Source organism: Bombus pyrosoma, linkage group LG7 (assembly GCF_014825855.1).
Source record: "Bombus pyrosoma isolate SC7728 linkage group LG7, ASM1482585v1, whole genome shotgun sequence".
NCBI lineage: Eukaryota > Metazoa > Arthropoda > Insecta > Hymenoptera > Apidae > Bombus > Bombus pyrosoma.
This window is the reverse complement of record NC_057776.1, coordinates 3,644,206-3,670,298: the sequence shown is the minus strand read 5'-3', so window position 1 is coordinate 3,670,298 and position 26,093 is coordinate 3,644,206. Positions and strand designations below refer to the sequence as shown.

The 26,093-nt window shown below is 32.0% G+C and overlaps 2 protein-coding genes across 19 annotated transcripts in view; one reads left to right on the top strand and one right to left on the bottom strand.

Annotated features, from left to right (window-relative positions):
- The window catches only part of LOC122569419 (rho guanine nucleotide exchange factor 10), a 46,397-nt gene extending 29,267 nt beyond the window's left edge, over window positions 1-17,130 (top strand). For 7 of the 14 annotated variants that reach the window (XM_043730422.1, XM_043730421.1, XM_043730423.1 and 4 more), the window contains 10 exons: window positions 9,959-10,172; window positions 10,527-10,764; window positions 11,082-11,264; window positions 11,348-11,644; window positions 11,727-11,819; window positions 11,881-12,105; window positions 12,186-12,347; window positions 12,461-12,667; window positions 12,746-13,060; window positions 13,200-17,130. In XM_043730422.1, coding sequence (XP_043586357.1) covers window positions 9,959-10,172; window positions 10,527-10,764; window positions 11,082-11,264; window positions 11,348-11,644; window positions 11,727-11,819; window positions 11,881-12,105; window positions 12,186-12,347; window positions 12,461-12,667; window positions 12,746-13,060; window positions 13,200-15,068 — 3,803 coding nt within the window. In that variant the 3' untranslated portion in view covers window positions 15,069-17,130. Of the gene's footprint in view, window positions 1-979; window positions 1,505-1,558; window positions 1,641-2,731; window positions 3,057-6,029; window positions 6,054-6,093; window positions 6,376-9,958; window positions 10,173-10,526; window positions 10,765-11,081; window positions 11,265-11,347; window positions 11,645-11,726; window positions 11,820-11,880; window positions 12,106-12,185; window positions 12,348-12,460; window positions 12,668-12,745; window positions 13,061-13,199 lie in introns of those variants that run through there. The other 7 variants (XM_043730428.1, XM_043730430.1, XM_043730435.1 and 4 more) reach the window with 7 other exon arrangements.
- A 153-nt stretch (window positions 17,131-17,283) lies between these two features.
- On the bottom strand, window positions 17,284-25,263 carry LOC122569435 (transmembrane protein 47). 5 transcript variants are annotated; one of them, XR_006317450.1, is made up of 7 exons: window positions 23,704-23,756; window positions 22,584-23,617; window positions 21,972-22,158; window positions 21,750-21,899; window positions 21,571-21,633; window positions 18,341-21,470; window positions 17,284-18,268 (listed from the first exon to the last, which is right to left on the bottom strand). XR_006317450.1 is itself a non-coding variant. In XM_043730505.1 (7 exons), exons 3-7 carry the CDS (start codon window positions 22,635-22,637, stop codon window positions 21,256-21,258), a joined length of 669 nt encoding a protein of 222 aa, XP_043586440.1. In that variant the 5' UTR covers window positions 22,638-23,617; window positions 23,704-23,775; window positions 24,685-25,263; the 3' UTR covers window positions 17,284-21,255. The 5 variants fall into 5 exon arrangements, 4 of the variants coding, with proteins under 4 accessions (XP_043586440.1, XP_043586442.1, XP_043586441.1 ...); XM_043730505.1 differs by adding an exon at window positions 24,685-25,263 and having other exon boundaries at window positions 17,284-21,470; window positions 23,704-23,775; XM_043730507.1 differs by lacking the exon at window positions 22,584-23,617 and adding an exon at window positions 24,519-25,263 and having other exon boundaries at window positions 17,284-21,470; window positions 23,704-23,775.
- Between the last annotated feature and the right edge of the window lie 830 nt (window positions 25,264-26,093).

Below are 26,093 nucleotides of genomic sequence, written 5' to 3'. Positions count from 1 at the left end.
TGTTGGTCGATAAAGTAGATTCCCCTAGAATCGATCAAAATTTTTCTACTAGACCGCAGTGATTCAATAGTGATTCGCGGGTAGTCCGCGATCGCGCAATGATATTACGATTCATCGACAACAAATCGATCAGATCACGCAGTAACGCGACGTTTCAATTATTCACTCTACCTTTTTTATGTCATCGATATCATCATCGAGTAATTCTGTAAAAAATTTGTATATTTGATCGAATAGGTGCAGTTCAACATATGCAAATCACTGTATCGCGATATCATCGTATGACTAACCTTATTCATATATACGTAGCTTCCTTTTGCATATCCGCTTGTACATCTGCTTTTTATATATATATGACACAGCGAATAGACATACTATATAACATACTAGTACTTCGTGAGTGATTACTACAACAGGGTTCACTATACATTATTAATTCCTATATATTATATAATTTGGTTGATTATTGTACTATCGTTTTTGAAGAATAAATTCAAGAAATTAACCTGTTTTAATAATTACTTAAAAAAGAAAATGAAAAAAGAGAAATTGCTTACAAGAAAGAACTATATCCAACAATACGATCAACTAACAGATTTCACTATATTTTTACAAAACTATTTAAATTTACTCGATCTGATCAAAAATGATTAAAAACATGCAAACTATATTATTCACATATTCTAGCAATAAGGTTAACTGACCAAAAATAAAAATTATCAAATCGATTTTCCAGGAATTAAATTATCAAATTATCAAAAACAAAATTTTGCTCCTTGTCCAACCTTTTAGTAACTCGATGATATAAAGCGTTGAACCGATCGCGATTGGAGTAATGTCCGACATCTTCCCCCCCCCCCCCATGCTTGTGTGACGTTAAAGATTCATTTCCACCCCGTCGTCGAAACGATCGAAGGAATAGACCGTGACGTTACACTGGGGCCGGTTGACGCGCAGACGAGACGCGTGAAACGCATGCGCTCGCGCTATCGCGTGTATCGCGCGAGACAAGCTCGCTCGTCCCTCTGTCTCCGTTCCGCGAGAGCGTACGCGTGGGCCGTTCACGACGGAGGAACGAACGACGCGCGACTCGCGAGGAAGTAGTGTCGATCGTAAGCTCCGGCCTGACGGTCGCGTTTCTTTCTATGATCAAATCCTTCCTGTGTTTACATCCGTGTTCGAAAAGTAAAAAACTGACGTTCAATTTCCTGCTGGAGTCGATTGTTCTAAATTGTCAAATTGTATTCAAGTGTTTTTTGAAAGTAATTTGGAATTTGCGCCTTTTTCGATTGCGACGTTGTGTAATAAACATATTTATATTGGTGTAAATTTGTTATCTTAGTAACTTGTTTTTTTGGTAACGTGGTAATGTGGTAACGTTTTAGTAACGTTGGTGGTCTTTAATGTTGAATAAGAAGGGTATGTTTAATACAACATTTCGAGAGTACGAGTTCTGAGAGCAAGATCTAGCATCGACTTCAAAGCCCCATTTTGTTGAAGGCTGGTTAGTAGATTAGCTAGGCCGCAAACGGGATGCTTTTCTGGTTGTGTGGGTGTGTGGGAAGCATGCACTATGGTTGAATGTCGAATTGGTTGCATTGAACCGCGTGCTGAATTGACTCCGCGTGAGGATTCGGAGGGTAATTAAGGATTATTGTTTTGTTGACTTTTATGTGCTATGAGAACTCTGGATTATTATCTTTGTTTTTGCTGGGTGAATGTTAGATGTAATCTCTAATGCGAACAGAAAAATTCGGTAAAATCTCTATATTTCTATGTAAATCAATTCATGAATTAATTTTTTTAATTAAATTAGTTTGCAGTACATTATTAAACATTAATAATAAATATTAAATATTATACTTATCCCAGGAATAAATACAAGTATTATCAATTTTTCCAATGTTGAATAGGATAAAAACAAAGGAATACTATTTGCAAGAAAATACTCGTGCCCCCAGGGCCAATCCACTTGTTAACGTTCTGTAAAGTTCGCGCTCCAACGACGTGGAATTGTGTGGACACAATTGGACGTTCGTATATGTCCATATATTTAAACATGAAAAGGGCACGGGTGGATAGATCCGATAGGAAAAAGAACAACGGAGAAACTGTTCATTGTGTTATACTAAGTTGGACAGAGTTATATTTATTTTGTCAATTTCAGAAAATAGAGCTCGCCAGCTTTAACTGATAGATAAATCTTGTGGAGCAAAGTAATAGATCGTCCGCGGATGTACAGAATGTTTTAGCTTAGGTAAAGCTTAGAAAAAAGGTAAAGGTAGAGGCTTAGGTAAACATTTTGGACCTAAATTATATATATCAAAACAAATATTACGTAGTGACAGAAAAAGAATTAAAATATACTAATCTCATATAACATCTCAACAGGAACACATTTAATAGTTTACATAAATTTATAAGTTTTTATATAAGTTTATACGAATTTTCTTTCTTATTTTGGGATAGAATTTATTTTTTCTAAATACCAAATTTTTTGTGTATTATAACTTACTCTTCTATTGTTTTAAAAATTGTTTCCATATTCCGCGAAGTAGTCAAGTTCGTTCGTGTGAAATTGTCGACCTTAAAGAGATTCTTTCTCCGTAACAAAGATTCTGAAGCTTTTAAAGGATTACTTTATCTCTGCCACGGCTTGCGAGTACCGACTTAGAGAAGAAACTCCGCTCGTTTTCTTCATGTCGCGGGCATCATTTCGAATTCGTTTAAGTTTAAGGTGTAAGAAAATCGAGGAATATTTTTCTTTCTCCTGTAAAAGAACACGTGCTCTCGTAGCTAGTGTGTATGTACGCGCTAGATAAATACGTTTGTACTCTGTGTGTTCACTCGTGCGTGGCCAGGCCGCGTGGGTGGACGATGATACGTTTTCAAACATTTTCGTTTCGTGAAAGTCCGCGTTGCGACACCGGCGCTTGAAAAAATAAGTCGAGTGTTCGGTGAATCGAGAAAACGAGTCATTCTTCGGCTGCGCAGTTCTTCACGAAGAGCGAAGTAACATTGTTGGCAGCCGTTTCCGTTTGCTTATCATGAAAATGGTAAAGACTTTTTTATAATAATTTCTGTTGATGATGTTACATTGTGTGATCTTGGGATCATTAATGACGGTTATTAGCGTTTGTAATGTTTCTCCTTTTTCTTTCTTCTTTGAGAACTTTAGACTCATTGATAAAAATTAAAATTCCAATGCATAATTTTTTAAGTTGCATAGATTTTTCCGTACATAAGCCTTTTAAATACGAAATTGTTAAATCACGCAGACTCTCTTTTTATTGATTAGTTTCTATTGATAATTTTCTGAGATCTATTAAAGTAAGTGTGGCGGCACTCGACAACACAAAATACCGCCACTCGACGCTAACTAGCAACGGACGACGGTAGCGCAGTGGTTAGCGCCTTAGGTTACGAACGTTCGGATCCCGGGATCGAATCCCGGCGACCGAAGTCCGATTTTTCTTCCACGAGTCATAAATAGGGAGAAAAATACAGCAGTACCCCCAACAGCAGCGGCATCTANTAAGGATCGGATATAAGATGCCACGAAAATCACAATTATCGACACAGAGCGTATCTAGCATTCGAAGCTTTATTGATCATAGCACAATGAAAAAGTAATAAAATGGTTCTTAATTGTACTAAACTATCGTGCAATAATAGAGTATGAACTAGTACCAATATCTAGCGACGTGGAAACGATCAACTATGTTTTAAAGAGTCGCTAAATTGCCGGTTGTTCCTCTTATTATTGAACATAATTTTCTTGATCGTTGCATACGATGCATGGTGGCGCGATAATCGACTTCCTGCGCACGAGTAAACGCAAGGGGTGTCCCGACCGGTCGTGTTTATCTCCGAAGACAGTAATGATCGAGTCTACCAATGGTAGCGATCCATGATTTATCCTTTAAGCCTCGGATCTAGCAGTTGTCGTTTTTCATTCTTCGAACAGCCTGTTCAAAGAGCATCAGTGCATTGTTTCTCTCGTCTCACTGATGGTTGATAAATCTTACGACAAAGTATACGCATATATACTTATACTATCAGTCAAAAGTTTGGAATCACTTGTTTGATTGAAGAGAATATTTATAAATTAAAATTTCAAATAATTAAATTCTCAATTATGTATATCTTATTCTAGTACATAAAATTAGAGTAAAAAAAAGATTATTGCAACGTCTCTGTTTTTCTATTTAAATCAGAGAAAGTATTTTTTATATGGAGTATTACATTAAATACAGTAGAAGAAACTTCTATATAATGAATCTAATAAAGATAAAAAACACTAAACTATATTTAACTATTTTTAACCTTGTTTTCAATCGTGCTTTTCATAAATCGTGAATATAGAAGTGAACCAACATTTTTGAGAGTTAGTGTGATGCATGTGTATGCGCATGCGTGCGTGTACTTTATGATACCAACGGAGAACCCGTACAATTTTGTACTGATCTTATCTAAGCTGTGAGGGTGTGCAAACCGAAATTATCACTGAAACGTTTTAATCTCAAGAGAATAATGCACTCGTTCAAGGAGAACCGTCAGAAAGTTGTGAAAAATCGCAGGTTCAAGTTTTGGTAAATTTTCGTTCGTGAAATCTTCGAATGAATTTTTCATGTTGTATCGGTGATCGAAATTTATGTTTTCGCATTTATATTTATATTAGATTTACTGAAATTTCGGTTTAATACTCATTTGTTTTTGTGTTTTTCAATTCATACGGAATACTCGGGTCGTAAAAGCAAGAGCCTGTACATATGTCAGTCTCTCGAGGTCGAACTGACGTGTCGAGCAAGCATTCTGAATGCGTTATGTGTCGTTCGTGGCGGTTTCCTGTTCGCGAGAAGAAAGGATATGGCGTAAAGATCGCGTCCTTTTTGTCTATGATGTTTTTATCCTTGAACATTTAACCTTCTTTCGTTGCACGACCTGGGGCGACGTTGTCTGTATGTATTTAGGCTGCTTCTCTTTCTTCTGAATCATTTTTTGTAAAAACCGAGACAACAACGCAGCTGCATACACGGCGACTGAGATAAGTCACCATCTCGTTATTCCAAGGGTCAGCGTATCTCTAATTACATTAAGGAGAAGGATTTAAGGTTAGAATCAGGACTAAGATTAAGGCTAGGATTTCCAGAAGAGAAGAATTTGGTTACATTTTTCTTCTTTTTATTTCGTGCTTTTAGAATATATAATTTTGGAATAAAATATTAACCTATTAATGATGTTATTCCTTAATTATTCCTGGAAACTTCTATAATTGCAGAATTAAAAGCGGATAGAGATCAAATAATTCCAGTTAGCTCTACTTTAGTCCTTGTAAATGTCAATGCTATAAATAAATTATAATAATTAAACTGTACGTATGAATAGTAAGTAAGATTTAATCTGATAAATGTGTTATTAGAGCAGAAAAAGATGATTAAACTCGTGCACCCGTTACAAGCGACATATAACACAAGATCATTTTACCTATCTCCGTCTTTACCATTTACAGAAATGTGACGCAATGCTGCGTCGTATGCTTTAACAATTACACCGTTGATGTACCTTCGGAGATCGCATCATTCGTTGGTAAACGTGATTCGTATGCATCATCATGTTTAATAACATCATGTTACGCGCTAGACACAACTTTTTCATAAAAAATCATACAACAAATGTTAAACCCATTGTTATTCTCAGGTCTATACGACCCAAAATAAATGTTAGATATTAATAGATATTATTATATTTGGTTTTAGTATTCAGTACACATTACAACAATTTATTAACTAATGATACTAATAAACTGACAAGTTACAGATTGTAAGCTATAGACTTCTTTCTATATTTTTATAACGTTGCATAGAATAGGGTAATGTGAGGATTTGTAATTTGTAAAATTTCATTTGTTTTATTGTTACTGTTATACAAGAAAATTTATTAGTGCTAATAATTTATAACTTGTGACTTGTACAATTTTACCAGTAATATTAACTCAAGTGTGTAAGAGTCCACTGAAGAGATGATCGTGAAGAAATGAGGAAAATAGCAAGGTAAAACATAATTTGTGACCATCACGACAAGTTTATTCGAAGGACGATCTTGTCGAATAAGTAGATAATTTATACATATTCCCATTGTCATAATAGGTTATGATCGTGGATGATATAGAAAACAAGTAAACTGTCGGTAAAACGATTACGATCGTACAGGGTGGCCTTGAACATGACACTGCGCATTTTTCCTTGAATCGCTCAGTCTTATTAGCGAAGAACGATCTCTCCTTAGAAATCGAGCTTAATCTATTGCAATATTCATACTGGATTGAAAGTTTCAAATGTTTGACGAACAGATGCACACGCGCGGACAGGTTATGTATGTTGAATTATGTAATGAACATCCTTCATGAATATCCAGTGGCTAATCCATTAAGATACAAGATCCAAGGTTATGGGAATATCGATAAAAATATAGCATATATTGACGCTGCAACTGTAACAAGTTTAATCGAAAGTGCTACATAACCTATGCTTCTTTCTATCGATCTTATACTTAAGTAGAATTTAATACAAAGCATGTATTTTTTTATATTTTTATTAATCTTTTATGATCCATCTGATTATTTTTTAAATGTAGAGATAACTTCAAATGTAAAGATTAACTATACTACTTACACTGTATAATTACTTAAATTTAATACTCGTAGCGAATTTATTGACATATTGTTATGTAGTGAACATAATCGCCGTTATTACTGGTGTTTATCAAATGAACATGATTACGTACTAAGTGTGCGTCGAAATCTAGTGAGGTTAATAGGTGAAACATTAAGTGAATATCAGTAGTCTCTGATGCGTTGGTCGTACAGCTCTTTAGGGAATGATGAACAGTCTCTTCATGCATGCATGACGCGTCGTTTGACATTAGGGAGGAATTTATAAGAGTTCGATAGTATTATTTGCAATATTATGTGGTATTCATTCATATTATTCACTGAATAGTAACTACAATATTAATTCAATAAGGAATTTTAATAGAATGAATCTTTCAGATATACAGAACCTTCTTTTAATTACTAAAATAATTTTTTCCACAGGGAGATATTATAAAATAAAATATATAAATCTATTGTAAGATATTGACATCTTTTGAACTTGAACTTAGATCTTTTCCTTGACAATTAGAGTGTACCGTGTATGATGCTGAGACTGTCCCTTGTACGGAAGTGGTAGGTTCCACGCGTTGTTGGTTTTATTGGGTCTTCCGGTGTGCGTGCTGTGCTCAAGTTACTTTGGTGTTAACATCAGGGTGACTATATGGTTAACGCAAGTCGTTTTGCGTTTAGTATGCTCTTTCCCACATTTATAAACGAAGCGTAAATATTTTCGCATGTTTGGGTGGTTTTAATCGAATTTAATTTAAATTTCTGTTACGTTTGTTTTTCTCAAGTATTTGATATTAAAAAAAAAAAAAAACACGCAAAATCTGTGAACGAAGTTGTCTCAAGTTTCTTAGAAATAAAAATATTTTTAAAATATTTTCTTTTACATATCATCTATTGATAATCAGAATATATTTACTGTTGTTCATTATGTACACATGCACTATTTAATAAGTTACGAATTTAGAATAATAAACTTAATATTTATGAAATGATTTATACGAATAAAAATTTCATGGAGAAAATACTTGAGATGAAGTGTGTGAGAAAGTAGGATTGAAGCTTTGCCTGACTGACTTTATATGAGGAAAGGTAAACATTGGCCATTGTCTACGCTTGTCTCTAAAACGTGGGAACGAGTCAAGTGTTTAATTCAAATGATTGCTAACCGGACAAACGCGGTCCACGCAAAGCTCATAAATGACGTTAGAATTAAATGATCGAGCACATCGCTCCATATGTATATATACATTTCGACATTGCAAGTGAAAGTGTTCTTCATAAGAAAAGGATTAACAAGATAACTTCTTATTATGTTTTGTGTTATTATTTCTAGGATCTACGCAATACGCAAAAATATGTAAAATATAGTACTTATTGTACTATTTAATAAACGAAACAAAATCTTTATTTAGGTTTCATCTTTTTAATTATTTTCATAAAAATATGAATTTGACTTCTAAGTCAGTTGCTTCCAAAGTTGCTAAGTTAGTTGCTTCTAAAATTTCAAGTAGTTTGCTCTAGTATGTATTCTACTATTATCATAAGAGCAAATAACTTTGATTCGTGTTCTGTTTATATACTCAAAAGTTCATCGTCTACATATTATCATCTGTTATCTATCGAAGTTTATATACTCTAATTACAATATTATTATTTATTTCTTGTATTAGGAGAAATATTTACCTCGTTTGACAAAAATGCACAACGCAGCTAAATAGTGAGTGAAACCGTGACCTTGAGGGTAATAAAGGTTATCTATATCTCTTAGCTGCTTCGTGTTCGAACAATAATACCTCTTTTAGCAAATTCACAGTACATGGCGACTAAAGATCAACTATGCATGAAATAACTAAACCAGTATCATGACTTTAAAGAAATGACTCAAGTGAACTATCCTTATCTTCGTTTATATTGTGTCTAACATGTTTAGAGTAAGTTTAAAGTTTTTCACATGATACGAGTCCAAAGCGTTTGGTGTTCTTCCATTAGTAAATCGCAAATATTTGGAAAGCTATTAGGATAAAGAGAAATATTGTCAACGGTCTAAGTTTAATAAATTGATTAAAAAAGAAGAACATTATGGTCTATAAAAAATATTTATGTAAATTTTTCAACATTTATAAAAATAGTAATTTGTATAAAAATTCACAATATCTACATTCCCGTTCGTTGGTATTATACATAAGTAACTTAAAAAATGAGGAAATGAAGATAATAGGTGCGATATGTAATCGATAATGAAGGTTTTATCCACTTTCGAAGAGGAGTGATCAAATCCAGAACGATTGACACATATTGTATAAATAGAGGCTGTCGTCACACGTTTCACAAAAATGTAGTTAGTATTAAGAGGCGTATGGAAATGAGTTGTCTTGATCTCGAGAAGGTTGTTGTTTAGCGAACGTTCCTACGAAACTTATGTTGCTTTAAACGCTAGATTTGTAATACCATCTCTTTTTCGTTTCGCTAATTGTAAAGCTACTTTTTTCTTGAAAATGTAGTATTCAAGTTGGAATAACACATCGATGTCTTCTATGACTATTCTATATTGCAAAATAATTACAAATAAAAAGTTTTGTCAACATTTTTTAAATTACATACTTGTAAGTATTTTATTGAATTTTCGCAGAATTTGTTATATACTTAAAATATATGAAAATCGCGCCAAACCTGAAAGATCCCGGTATTGGAGTCTGAAAACACAATGTGCCATTTTAGGATTAAAAGTTTTTTGAGCATAGTAGAACTGTTTGAATATTGGGATCAGCTTCGACTTAATTATCAAGGGCATCATACCCATTGAACTAGAAACAATGCCTACACAAGTAATGGTGTCTAACAAATAGGAAAGAGCAAAGTACACAGAGAATAACACGCCCTACTTTTAGTTGGAATTATCTATCTTTTAAGGAAAATTCTTTGGTAATATTATTTCCTGAACTTTATTCGATACACGGGAATAATTTGGGAGATTCGTATTTGTAAAAACTTTGCAATAATTGAGAACTTATGGGAATCGGTTAATACTCTTGGCCATCTAGCTGTGGATGCGGAAACTAACTAAAGAAAATTCTATAATGATAATAATGAAATTTTTGGTAAAAACAAACGAAACGAAAAGAGACGGTATTCAATATAATTATTGCCTTTTATTGATTAATTATATGAATAAGGTCGTAATAAAAGGGATGAATCTCTGGATGTTCTTATTAATGATAATTTAATTATTAATAATTTTCATTATGGCATTTAAGTTAGAATAATTTGAGACTAACATGTGTCATTTCATTATAGATGAACCACGTTCAAGGTGTAGATCATGGGATGACGTAGGACCGACTAAAATGGAAACTGTCGGCCAAACGCACAGACAACATCATCCCTCCTTAGAGGCAACTAGGTCCAATACGTCGACACAGTCGGCTAGAAGCGAGGACTCTTGGTGCTCAGCATCGGATCATGACCTCTCCTCGGACGACGAAAGTGAGAAGAGTAATATCAGTATTAAGTAAGCATCAATTTCATCGGATAAATTTTAATAATAAATAATAGCTATGAATAACTAGATTTGATGTCATTTATTTATATCCAATAATTAAAAGTTTCATAGTATTTAAAAAAAGAGATACCGATATTCCATAACACATAATTTAAATATTTTTATGAAATTTAAACTTTTTCATTTAATGTCCTTTTTTCGAATTGTCATTAAAGAGAGGAAGAAACCTAATGATTTGAATCAGCTCATCAATCCAATTGTTGTTGGTTCAGCGAATCAATCATTGGTCTGCTATTTCTTCCCACACTGGCATCCTCCTGAGGGCGTATATAATTAATCGGAACAATTGTTAATTCTCCATAGAAGCAATTGCCAATTGAGGAATACGTTGCACAAGGCAAGGACGCTGTGTGACAAGTGGAGGCCACAAAATATGCGAGTGAACAATGCTGACCCATTGGATTCGCCCGGAAACCATGGAAGACTATCTAGATGGTTCAGTATCCGGAGAGGATCGACACAACAATATGATGTGGATTCCTCCGACACGGTATCCCTTACCAGTCCCATCAAAACACCTCAAATGCCGCAACTTTGTGAAGTAATTATCTAGAAGATTAATATCTTAAATAAGGAATTATTTTGTACCTTAATAATGAAAACGAATAGTATTTTTTATTTTTATAATTTTGATTCATCTTTCTCTATAGAGAATTGTTTTATACTTTGATAAAAGAAATAATTAGTATTTTCCATTTATATAGTTATTTTATTACAAAATTAAAAAGTCTATTAACAAATTTATTATAAAAATTATTGCAAACAATATAAAATAAAACTTTTAAGAAAAAGTTAGAATTTCTCCTAAACACCGATAGTACAGTTTTACACAGATTTACTGAAATATGTATGTTTCAGGTTGAAGAGGAAAACAGTGCAATGGTGCAATTTCAGTGCATGCAGCAACGTAGGCAAACTCCACCCGCCCTTCCTCCGACACCTCCGAATTTAACTCCTCAACAGCTAAAACGTCGACATATAGTAGCAGCTATAGTACACTCTGAAAACAGTTATGTGTCCACGTTACAGAGGCTAGTGAACGTACGTACATATTAGTTCGAACCATTCTATGTACATATGATTCCTTCGAAGAACTTTATGTAAAAATATATTTTCCTCTTCAGGATTACAAGAAACCATTAGAAGAATCCTCGCCGCCTATATTGAGTCAGGCAAAAATAGCAACATTGTTCCACAGATTGCCTGAAATTCTGCAATGCCATACGTTATTTAGAATTGCATTAGCTGAATGCGTACGTTCATGGGACAAGGACGAAAAGTTAGGAGACGTGTTTGTAGCAAGTTTCAGCAAAGCTATCGTTCTTGACATTTATAGTGGGTTTATAAATAATTTTTCAGTAGCTATGGATTTGGCTAAGCAAGAATCAAAAAGAAAGACTGCGCTAGCCGATTTTTTCAAGGTATAAATCCATAACAATATTTGCTAATGATTATATTCTATAGTAATTGAATTTTTATATAATGGTTATGATTGTATTTTAGGTGAAACAAATAAGTGCACACGATAGATTGTCCTTCTTTGGATTAATGGTAAAACCTGTGCAGAGGTTTCCACAATTTATACTATTCTTACAAGTAAGTATCTTTTATTTTTGTTTTTAACGGCTACATTGAAATAATGCAAACGTTTTGTTAGGATTTACTGAAACACACGCCACAAGGTCATCACGATAGGATGTCGTTGCAATTGGCGTTGACCCAATTAGAGAGTTTGGCGGAAATGTTGAATGAAAGGAAACGTGAAGCGGAACAGTTCCAAGCGTTTAAAGAAATGCTTCGACATGTATCTGGGAAATTGTCCCATCGACCTCTTTCGTCGTCATCTAGGTATCTTATAAGAGAAGATAATGTTACGCAATTGGTAAGTGTAGTATATCCTTAACGCCATTTCAGATATTCTAATATAATTTGTATCATTTATATTATGGTAAATTGTTTTAGGAATTTAATCAAAACGGCATGATAACAAAGTCTAAAAGAAGAAGGTTGTTATTATTGAATGATCTTGTAGTGTGCGTTTCGGTAACTCCAAGATCCGCAGAGGATTTTAGCGGGAGTGAAAGACTAACTTTGAAATGGACATATCCTGTATCGGATATTGAGGTATAGGAACAATTAATAACGATTACTAACGATTTAAAGTATATTTTTTAAAGTATGACGAAAATTAATGTCGTCAATAATAGTAATGTTAACAATATTATGTTATACTACAGATTCAGGATACAAGCACTTCACCAACGTTAAGTCGTTTACTGACTGCTGGTCTAAATAAATGCGGAAGCCTAAAATCTGACAAGAGCGGCGATTGCGGACAAGTGGGTGCAGATAGTCTCTGCGTAGAGATGAACGATCTAATGCATGACTATGAAGTCATGTCTAGGATAAGCGATTTAGTCGCACAACTAAAGGGTAAATACGAGGTAAGCCAAATTACATGAAACAAACTATGTTTACTTTGATTTAATACATATACAAATAAAAACATTTTGAATTCAAAGGGTATGACGCTTGAGAAAACTAAACAAATTCTGCAATCCATACAACTTTCAATACAACAAAAAGATGAAGACATGGTTTGGGCAGATAGTTGTTGCCTGCAATTAGTAACGAAGCAAGGACAGATGTACACGTTTCAAACCGAAAATCCTCTGGTGAAGAAAGACTGGATAACGGAGCTTAGACTAGCACAGCTAGCCTTGGATCCAAATAATTCGCCATCTTGGGAAGTACCTGAACAAGAACAGCGACCATCTACAAAAATGCCACTTTTCGTTAGTTCCCAACAAGTATATCATTCGCAACATCAGACAGAGGTAAGATTTTTACTACCATAAAATATTCTTTATTAATTATTTGGAAATATAATAATGACTATATTTTTAATTATCTTTTCAATTATCTTTTTTAAATTTTATCAGCAATGTTTATACATAATAAAACGATGTTTTTCAGGTACGTTGCGGCTGCTATTATACCACGCAGAATCCACGTCTCACGAGGCGTCGTGGAAGAAGTCAAAGTTACTTGTGGATATGTACAGGCGACGGTATATCCAGTCACGTAACAGTATTTGGTCAATCCACAACAGCCTCGGCAACTTCCTTGAAGCAAATTACAGCTTTTGATTTGGTAGAGACTAGAGTCGCCGCCATAGAGTTCGTAAAGGGTGTTTCTTCCGATCCACTCTCATTAGCGAGCGATCTCGTATGGATGGGTACGGATTCTCGGAAAATTTTAATCTACATCGCCTCGGAACCTGAGAAGCAAGAAGAACTTGGAAACTATTCCGTCTCAGGTCCAGTGATACAAATCAAGTATCATTGTGACAACGTTTTCGTCGCCCTAGGAATTGGTTTACTTCTCCTGTTCAAAAGGCAAGTGGATGGCACTTGGAATCTGAGAGATCCGTTTGTAATATCCCTAGGCAGCGAACCGGTCTCTTGCTTGATGCCAATTAACGCGTCTGTCTATGCTGCTTGCGGCAAAAAAGTTTGGGTACTTAACGCAGTCAGTGGTGACATTACGAAAAGTTTCAGCGCGCAACACGAACACGTTGGCAGCGTGAAACTGATGGCTCATTCCGGAGTAGGTCTCTGGGTTGCTCTTAAGAATTCCAGCACCGTTTGCCTGTATCATACAGAAACTTTCAAACACCTCCAAGACATCAATATAGCATCCAACGTATTGAGAGTAACGAGGTCGAACAATGCCTCAAATTCTTGTGGCGATAACTTAAACAACAATCAAACTGCAGTCACTGTGACAGCACTTTTAGCGTGCAAGGGCTTACTCTGGGTCGGTACAAACGTAGGCATCAGTCTGACGATTCCTCTGCCACGATTGGAAGGAGTACCTATCATTAGTGGTCGTGTAAATATTTCATATCACGCGCACTTCGGTCCTATCACCTTTTTACTTGCTATTCAGAATCCAAAGAACACGATAAGCTGTACAACCGATGAAATCGCCGACGAGGAAACTGTACAGTTACGGTCAAAGGAATCTGATAGTAGTAGGAATAGAGATCGAGCAAGTTTGGATTCCTCTATGTCAAACAGTATATTGAAATTGAAACAACAATTGGCGAGCAGCCCAGTAATGTTAAGACGAAAACGTAGCAAAGAATACGAGTACAGAGGTTCGAAGACACTTCCCAGAGGGCTCGGATCTGGTGGAGGCTTTCTGTCAAGCTCGATGTCCGGATCACAGAGTTCTGGAGAGAATTGCGACGTCTACGGCTTATACGGAGAATTAATGTATGTGAAAGATTATGAAAACGAGAATAGCTCTGGTATTGATTTAATTTACGAGCCACTAAGAAGAAGCGATCCAGAACTGGCAGCCATACCAAATAAAGTTAGTACCTTAGATCGTAGACTGAAGATGAAAATCACCAGACCCAGATCGCTCGACTTATCGAATTGGTCAGTCGATTCTCATGCAAGTTCTCTCTATACGTCTTCTGGCTCTGAAGAGAATCTTTCATTGAAAACTGGCAAATTATCTCGAAATAGTAGTACAGCTAGTCGAAATGGTCCTTATGAAACGACTACTCCCAACAGTAGTATAGTACAGTCTGTACCGGAAACGATATCATCACCCAATAATTTGAAAACGAATGGTAAGAAGATCAATAAAACGTTGCAACAAATTGAACAGCCTAAAAAGACCGTTCTAACATTAATGGGTGGTCGAGGTTACATCAATTGGAGACAGTTAAACGCGCAATCGGTCACCGACAAAGGCTCTAAATCGGCTTACACTTTCAAAGATCCTAACAGCAACGATGCCCATATCGTATTATGGGAAATGAAGTTATGATACTCAGTTACGCTAGGCCTATCATTACGCCAGTATGGATAGAAATGTTTAAAAAATGCTTTCAATAGCCGATGGCGAGCTCTGTAGTATCGGCGTATAGGACCAAAAAAGGAAAAAAAAATAAGAAACTATTGTCAAACTGATATCCACTTAATTAGTAAGGATACTCGGTAAGGATTCGTTAATTAGCGTAGTTTTTAAGTTTAGTCGCAACGAGTGTTCGATATGAATATCTCTTGGAACTATGTTTGAAAATGATGTTCAACATTTCTCGAACGTTCTTATCGTTTGCAGTGCAAAGATCTAGTTTTTTCGTGTAGCTCTCTAAACACAGAAAGAGGAAGCAGAAATCTCGTATTTTATTATACACTCTTTAGTCCTTCAATACGGTCAAGATCTATATTCCTTTCTCTTAGGCTGTTGTGTTTCTTTCGTGTACACTCGTATATGTTTATTTATATTTTTCTTTTATTTAAAAGAGTAAAGAAAGGAAGCACATTTAACGGAACAAAAGGCGTTGAGTATATGTGTATAACTATATAAACGTAATTAAATATTGGGTTTTGAAAATATGTACTGATATACGAGTGTGCGCGTTATTGGAAGAAAGAATTAATCTTTCAACGTGTATTTTAATAAACATTGTTATTTCTGTAGTTACGTATAAAAACAATTTAAAGCAATGGTATTCTTATAAATAATTTAACAAAAAAACCGAAGATCACTAATGGATTAATTTGAAATTTAATATGGCGGATGAAAATGGACATGATTTGAATACCATTGATTTGAAACTCCAGATTTCGAACTTTTGTTATTCGGTGGGAATCATGTCATGTGCACATGAATTTGTAAGATATATGAATATAAAACGTTATCTTACGCTTTATACGCAGGACGTTTCGCGTCGTGAGGGAAAGACGATAGAATTTTTAAGTGTTTCTCGTGTTTTCATTTCAAATCTTGTAAATGAAAGTTTAAAAGAAAACCCCAATTTTTGTAAACTGGGGACGAAATAAAGTGCACAGAGCAGCGTCTGTGATTTAATCTTTTTGATGCATTAACTGCGCCTAGCATACGCAAAATCTTTGACAATATTAAACATTTTCTTTAAGTTTTTTCTTGCATCAATAAAATAAAGAAAAAAAAAAAAAGAAAATTCAAAATATACAACCAAATTTATTGGACACATTTAGTTTTTTTATTGGTAGAATAAAAGTGAAAAATTTTGAAGTTTGGTTTTTCTAATGCTTTAAAAAAAAATGAATCTCATGTTGCTATTGTTCTTTACTAAATGATGTTATAGATCATTCGGTAATATTTAATAGCATTTTTTGAAGGTACGTAAGATATATTTTATATCTTTTATAAACGTTAGTACGTTGAACATTTTTGATATATATTTTACTGCCAAACGCGATAAAGATTTCTCAAAAGAAGGAAAAAAAATGGTGGTTGAGAGAAAGGATGCGCAAAACAAAAAGATCTCTGAAGATCGATGACATTGCATGTTGTCCGTTCTTTACTTGTGATACGATCGACCAGGCAAAAAAGAGAGGTTTAGAAGATGGAAAAAAGTTTATATCAGTTACCCAGTGAGAGAAGTATATCGTAGTTTTGTCGCAAATGTGCTGTTAAGTTTTTCGCTACCGGCATGGACGAACGAGTCTGCGTGTACATATCATATTTTCCAAGGAAATTAATTTTTATATCGCAAATGAATCCTGGATAGATTTATATTTTGTACACTACTTTTTTTCTGTTTAGGTTTATATAAATATATACATAAATGTAATCTTATTTTGTATTTATACGAATGATACATACACGTGGAATTTATTCAGCAATACTTTATTTTATACACACGGTACACGCACACGTTATACACACATACATTGCGCGCGCATATATTTATTACTTAAAAAAAGTCGTAACGTTGTATTATTGTTATGTACGAAACTCGAAAATTTTGTTACGTTAGCGTTCAAAAAAGCTATTCGATTCAATGATTTTCACTTTGTATTGCTATATTGCTGGATATTATAATTATTTAAAAAACGAATGTATAAAATTCTTTATTCCTCCAACCTTCCACTTTCTCAATTATTATGAAATATTTGCAATTTCATCATTAACAACAATTTGAAGATTAATAGATTTATGTTACCATATGAGTATGTAAGATTTAGGTAGTAAAATAAAATTCTGAATAATATTGGTTTTCAGGTATACGGTTTATTCTTTGTACAATATTACGATATGTTTACATTATAATATGGCGCATAAATAATTTGTTATTCCTACATATAATTCTGCTCATATCGCTTCGAATATTTCTTAACGCAGAAAACGAATTTACACATTTTTTTATTCCTACGTTAATAACTTTCATGAGACCTACTACGATATGCATGAATAAGTACGATATGTGTACTATACAATATGAAATGTTAAGTATTTTACGTTTCACTACTTTTGTCAGTTACCTTTTTTCATGAACTTTTTTACGTACGATAAATCTACAACATAGTTTTGCTCCTGTAAATAATTCTTTAAAAGTTTCCTTCTCACGTATTAGAATATGATGTATATTTATTACAATGTACAAATTAGAAAATAATCATCATTGAAACAATTCTCTGGTAACAAAAACTTCTCTATAACGTTTTGTTAACATAAGTGTAATATCTCGAAGAAAAAATACATAATAAAGACATTACAGAAATTACAGATTTACAGCAGCATTCATTTAATTGTTTTCATCTCACTACTTAATTTCAATATATGTATATATTTATTATACATGACAGAGAATTCATTTTTGTTTCAAGACTGTATGTATGCATGTATGTAACAAACTACTAAGGTTTTTTTACTCTGGTATGGTGCTCTATTAATTCTACATTACATCTATAGTTATTTAATTACAATCATCTTCGTCTGTTTGCTTACATATACATATATCGTGATAGTAGAGCGGAAAATGAATTTATCTACATTGCACTTCTAATACAGAAATACAAGCTTTGTTGACAGTCATTTAATAGATCGCTATATATAGCGGTATTTTCTTTTAAGTTAAAAATGGTGATTTCTCTTGATTGCAACTTCGAAACGTGGATTCGATTACATAAATTCTCAGAAATTACAATTTGCAACATCTTAGAACATTAGTTTCTTGAAACTTTACTTTCTATTCCCTGTTTTTTTATTTTAAAGTATTAAAGTATAAAGTACAGCAGAAAAGATGCACGTACAAACAAAATACTTACATTATATATTCGGTTTGTGATAACATGAAATATCCTCCTTTTTTATGCATATAAGTTGTTTGTTGTTATTTATAAACCTCTTAATTAACATATCGTAATTTGTTCATTTTTCTCCATCTTCAAACATATTTCGATATTTAATTATATGCTTAAATCTTACACGGTACTTCGTTTAAAAGTATATCAAAATCGAAAGGCGCAAATCGACAGTGTTTGTTAAAGAATCAAACGCACTGTAACTTCTTAACATTAAAATACGAATTTGTCTTTCATTGTAAAAAGCATGATTGATTTGCCGCGTCATACGAAGTGCATGTACGGGTTTACTGTTTCAAACCTTTTTCTTATTAGAGTGTCGCCATAACTGCAACTGTATCATTCTATTACATGTATTTATAAAATACCTATATATACATATACGTACACGTATGTAATGCAGATAACATAATAGATAATACCTGCCCGAGCTGCCTCTATTCTGTCGCACACTTAAATATTTGGTGCTGTTTTTAACTTAAAATATATTTAATTCACGGGGAAGTTGAAACTTCTCCTTACAGACGGTAGATGAAAATTATGAAATGTTCATTCCATAAAAATCAAGTGGAAAAAAGATATGGTTACCAATTAAGAGTTACTATGAAATACATAATACTGCTAGAAATTTGTTTTTATCCAATTTAATGAATTTTCAATATTACTGTTTTTGTTTTTCATTTCTGTAATATTGAAAATATCATTAGAAACTTATAATGCATACATATTTCAGCTCTCACATTGCATACATGCTTGGTAAATGGTGTGATAATTTAATATGATGACTCTTAATACGATGACACATACTAATCTTTCCTTTTATTAAATAAAAATAAAATATAATGAAAATATTGAGATATATAAATTATTATAACAATTCATACCAGCCTTATAATTTGTTCAATTTATACATATTACCTTGAACATTTAATTACATTAACATATTGACAAAGGATAGATATACATGATTTTATTTATTTAAGTTTAATGATTTTACTCGTTTAAATTAAGGCAGAACAAAATAGTCATTTTTATTATTATTATTATTATTAATATGAAACTAAACCATCTACACGAATAAAAATTTACAATTAAACATCTTTGCCTCAATTGGAGATATATAAGATAAACAACTAAAGATATTCTTTATAATTAAATCAAATACCATATCAGTTTCAGAATTACATTGTTCTGTTTTTTCATGCACTTTTTGCAATAAAAAATATTTATAATTTAAATAACTGTACTTGAAAAATGAAAATTACATGCATCTACATGTTCTAGAGTACAGTAGAAAAAAATTTGCACATTTGCACTTTTGTTAACAAAGAAAGACTTTAGAATAATCTGTATAAAAATCTTGGAAATAATATATAGGAATTAATGATAATTTATCCGTAAAATTATAGTTATGCGATGGAAAATTTGATCATTATATAATACATCATTCATCTCAAAATACCTTAAAATTAATAATTAATCAAAATTTATACTAATCAATAATGTGCCCAAGTATGGAATTATTTTCTTCATAGGTGCTACTTTCCTTCAGCACAGAAGACCACTTGAAATTTTTGTTATTTCATTTATATAATTTGTGTGCGTGTATGTAATCACAATATATCGCTTAAAACAATTTTTGGCCAAGTTTTATTGCAAAATGTATGAAGATATAAATAATAATAATGTACCAAAAATACTAGTGAACGCCTTGATAATATAAATCATTTGATTAAAGCAAATATCACTTTCGATAATAGTAAGAAAAATAAATGCAGTTTTATTGCAAAATGTACGAAGATATAAATAATAATAATATACCAAAAATACTAGTGAACACCTTGATAATATAAATCATTTGATTAAAGCAAATATCACTTTCGATAATAGTAAGAAAAATAAATGCAAGCAAGTAATAAATTACTAGCATCTAATATATATACATATAAATGTATATGTACATACAATATATAAGAAATAAACATAACTAATAAATAGTAACTAAATCAAAGCTGCAATTTTTATATAAAAATAATAATAAATGATACTCATTATTTGACTAAAGATCAGGCAGTATCTGAGCCTATGGACGTATTAATTACTCGTATGTTTTTTAACTTTTTGTTACTGGAATCTTTGCACAAATCTTCATAAATGAAGAAGTATCAAATTTTATTTAAGTACTCCGGTATTGTTTGCTATTTTCAAACGGCAAATCTCATTTTTAACGTCGGCCAAATACGATAATACATTGTGGATGCAGGCACAGTAATAAATTTATACACAAAAGTTATAAATGCTAGCAGATTGAGTAATTCATATTAAAAATATTGCTTGTCACTTTACTTTAAAAGTAAGCAATAATAATTGTGGCTTTTGTCACTTTACTTTAAAAATAAGCAATAATAATTGTAGCTTTGTTGTAATGTTTCACAGGTAAGAAACGCAACATCAATGCTATCATTGTAATAATGGTATGAAAAGTTAATTAACAAATTTAAAAGGAATGATATAAACACACTACGTAAAAAATATTTGAGGTTATATAATATACATAATACATAATTTTATAATAAACTGAATGGAGCAATGGTCCCAAAATTGTTACTATGAGAAATTGGAAATTGGTAACCCACGAACGAATTAATCAAGTTTCAGTCAATTTACGAACCTTGTTTTCGTCGATAAGATGTTTCGTACATCCTATATCAAAGTGATAATTATGTCCAATACATGCTGGTGTAACAAGTAGACTATATATAAAAACCATTCACTCTTATACATGTGTACGTTTTTCTCCATAAATGTATCAAATGGTGAGGACAGAAAAAGAAGAAATTAATCACCTAGAGAACAACGTCGGGCAGGGAGCAATGCCACTAGGCTAATTGCGTCCCACTTCGTCCACTATGATGTCCCATACCAATCATAGAACCGCCGCCGCCGATATCATCGCGAACGATTTTTCTTTCTTTGTAATAAATTTCTTCGCTTTCCTTGTCGCATAATAACAACACAGCTCCACCAAACAAAAATATAGCCGCACCCCAACCAACTCCGTATGCCCAACCAAATTCCCACATTGGTCGGTTTCCTGTATAATATAATTCTTATCATATAAAATATTTAAAAAGGTAGAATTGATCGTTTGGTAGGAATTTTAAAATATATATTTTAGAGATATACAAACTTACCAAAGTTAAGTTCTGCAGCAAAACACACTGGGTATATTACTAAAGCTATTAAGAGTGATACCACTAAAATATAAGAAAAATATAGATGTACTTTACAAAAATACATACACTATACATACATATATTTATATTACAAAAATACTATACATATATTTACTGTTTTAAGTAATGAATCTTACATGCAAATCCCATACAGAAGACTGCAAATCTATAATATTTATGTTTGTCACGATTATCTTGTGACCTCAAACCAAGACCAGTGAGGATCGTTGCTGCAATATCTGTTATTAGACATACGACACATAAGGCAGCAGCTGCTTTTATATAAGCTGTAAAGAAAGAGAAACTAAATTAATTGCTTAAAGAATTCTACCAAATGTAATTATTTTGTTTGAACATACCAACATCTCTAGCTTGGAAACATCCTGCCGAATCTGGCACATTAAATGGGAGAGGAGTAGGTGCTGCTTCTTCAATGCAATGTGCAAATAGACCTTGTCTCCATCCCAATGCCATTAACCAGTCGGTAGAGGCTAAGCCCATTATCATTAATAATATTACTATTATTCCACATATGAATGCTATCACCTGTAACAAAAAAACAAAATTGCATCTTTATCATTTAATTCAGAAAAGTACATTTTCATCACTAATTCTGTACTACACAATACTATAGAATTTTAACTCCAATATTATTTAAGCCTCTCAGAAGGCAAACTGATCAACTGCACTTTCTGAACTATGTAAGTTGAACTTCTCAAAGTACAAATACAACATCTATGTATACATTTTCAAACTTATTTCAAACTTGACCAATATAATTATGATACTAAAGTGCCTTTACAAAGTTGATAAGATTTCAAAATACTTTGTATAATACATAATATATTTATAAAAAGTTTCTACAAGTGTTCAAATACTTTCATAAACTACTGTACATAAACAATCAATCATTACACAAAGTACTCATTATCACCTCTACAAACTTATAAAAAAGGACATCCCGAGTATACCTGTGCGATCTCAGTATCGCCCATGTGATCTTCCGCGACTGTATACATGATCATCGTAAATCCAGCGTACACTATTAAGATTAGTCCCAACGGACAAAACCAAAATGCACCTATCTAATTAAGAGGGTCTCGAACTCTTCACACTTTCTTTGGTCTCTTCAACGAATACCATTTACGGGACATCGTACACTCCTCCGCACATCACCCTCAACAGATGTCGAGAAAGCATTTAGAAACGATTCAGAAACATGGAACTCTCCCAAAATGACAAACACTTCCAGGGTAAACACAGCTCGCGTTTCCCGTATATATACCTTTGTTCGATACGAATAAAACAATAACTTTTCTAATCAAGTTCCCGCTTCGAACGCCACGCGAAGTACATTTTGTTGGTAGAGCTATCTCCTTTGTTTCTACATTGGTTTATTCACTAAAAAAAAAATGGAAAGATATCGTTTGGCTAGCAAGATCGAACAGAGACAATCTCCATCCGAAGTTGGGGGAGTAATTGGGTTCCAGGGAAGCTGCGCCCATTAAAGGTCGTGGCGCAGTGCGCGTACGTGATAGAGGGTGCTTTTTAGGATAGACGAAACTTGAGACGAACGCTTCCATTTATAGAAATTTTCCTAATCACGTGACTGTACAAATAATTCAGCTTTCTTAAGTGGATATTGATATATATATTCTACCTTCATTGATATATTGTATGTTATTAATAAAATGCGGATGTTTATATATTTTTATATTTTTATATTTTTATGAACATAATTAAAAAATTTGGAGGCAAATAGAAATTTCTTTCATCCACTAAATATTATAAAGTACAGTACTTTAAATATTATGTGGGTTTTTACACCCTTAAACTTCCCAAAAATGAATAAACATCTCCAGTCTAATTATTAATAATAGTAGTCATATAACATTGGAATTCGAAATTTAGTCATATTGATTGATATTTTTAAATCAAATTCCATTTATGATATTTTGATCACTTCGTGATTTAGAATAATTTTTATTGTTTTATAATAATATATCTGTAATTATAAATATTTTGAGAATATAAGATAAGATTCATACAACATATTGAAGTTAAAAATAAATTAAAACATTTGAAACTTACCTTGAAAGGTCTAGTAATAGTGATTGTTTCAATAGTGGTTGCTTGTGCCATTGTTTGTGTCTATAAGTGTATCTGAAAATAAAATTAATTCATAATAATAAAAAAAAAAAATGAAAACAATAGTACTAATAGAATAAAATTGTAAGTAATGTAACGGAATCAAAATAATCATTTTGTAAAAAACATAAATAATAGAAGAAATGAATAACCATTGATAATGATATGTTAAATCAGATAAACAAAGTTTATGGTAAATTTTTTTCATCTATTTTATATTTATTTTTTATACATAATATATTTTACAAAAATGGAAAGTTTACTTTCTAAAATCACCTTTTATAACTTTATTCAGTATGTGTACAACTTTTAAAATATTTTATGATATTTTAATCAGTACAAACTTCTTAACACATTGCAGTAGAAGCTTCTATCTAATAATATAACTTGAGTTAACTAACATAGTAAACTATACTCGTTATAAATTCTAGAAGTAGAAAAATACTATATAAATCGATTTTCTAAAAGATTAACACATCTTGACAATCATCAATTCTATTCTAAAAGCAAACCACTTGTTATCATGGGAGTGGCATGATTCCTTAACAAAATTATATTATTTACTGAGCCCAATGTGTCACAAGAAAAAATAGAAATTTCAACTATTTTTTAAATAATATACATATTAAATTATATTTTATTAGAAATCCTAAAAATTCAGACTACTACAAATATTTTAAATAAAACTTTTTCTTAAATAGATGGATAACTAAGTTTCTCAACACTTCAAACTTTTCATTTTAAAGTAATTTTCTTACAAAATGTATTTTTCTTAGTTGAGTCACTTTTCTAGGAAACAAACAGGGTAATAAAGATTTGCAATATCCTATATCACTGACGTCCCGCACAATGCGCATATCATCAGTAGTGCACTACTTATCCGGTAAAAAATAGTTTTTCATCTTAACAAAATAAGACACTTACAAATGATTGATATATTCACTTTATAACCTTATCAGTCACTGCGCACACATCAAGCATTTAATAAATAGATGTGAGTTTAGAGTTTGCCAGCTTAAGAAAAAGTTGTGTATAAATATAAAATCCGATTCAAAGATAAAAACAATAATGCGATTCAATCTTAAGGGTTATGTCACTAGAAATGTCAACACAAGTTTCAACAATACATTTACTATATGTATACTGAAGTATATTCTGGTACTACTGATACATATACAATAAAGGAACACAGATAGACACAATGAATAATCGCTTGGAGAGCTTGTAAGGGACGAACACTCTTATTGGCCCTTCTTCTGTTGTGATTTGTAACCTCGACACTGATTGGCATTTCCATCCATTTTCTTAGGTTATGTTGTCAAAGTAGCTGTATTAAAAATTAGCATTAAAGATTGATATAATTAAATTGCTATATTAATTTTCAGTACTCTAAACTTTATATATTTCTCAAAATGTCTCTTAGCATCTTATTATGTCTAAACATATACATATAATAGATCCAATCTGTTTCATAAGTTATTTTTGTCAATAATATTAAATAAAAATTAAATAATAAAAATAACAGTAATGTTAGGTAATAATATAATATAATATAAAAATAATATTAATTAACAAAGATAATGCAATAAATTCTTCCGTAATTGTTGTTTGTATACATAACATGAATGAAAGTATTTAAAATAATATTCTATATTTATATTTATTTTAAATATTTTATATTTATAATAATTTTATATTTAACAATAATATAAACGTTTCTTTAAATACTAATTATATGTATGAATATGTTGTGAATCAACAAGTTTTTTAAAACTCACGTATATTTATGCGGAACTTTTGAATTATAATATATGTTGCATTAAATACAATGAAATTTATGAAATTAAAAATATCATGCGCAATCTAATATGACTATTGCATTTAATGACATATATCTCAATTTGTATATAACAAATTAATGTATGGATATAAAAAATATGCATGCAATTTAGTAATTAAAAATAGTAAATTATAGCAATCATATGATATAACATTATTATATTACATTATAATGTTTACTTGAAATTTTCAATACTTATTGTGTTCTAAGTAAAAAAATTGAAGTAGTTTATTGACAATTTAATACAAGACAAAATTTTGGAAAAGGTTGATAGTACAAATCTGGTTGAGCATGTGAAACATGTGCATCTTTCTAAATATGACGATGACGTCAGTGAATGACGTCAGCACCATTACACGTTTCTTTAAACTAACACATAAACCTATCTACATTATACATGTGAATATCGTTATATATCAAATCTAGATTTTGTGTTATTTGATATTTCAAATGTTTATACATATATCAATATCAGTTAAAGAAATTATTCAAC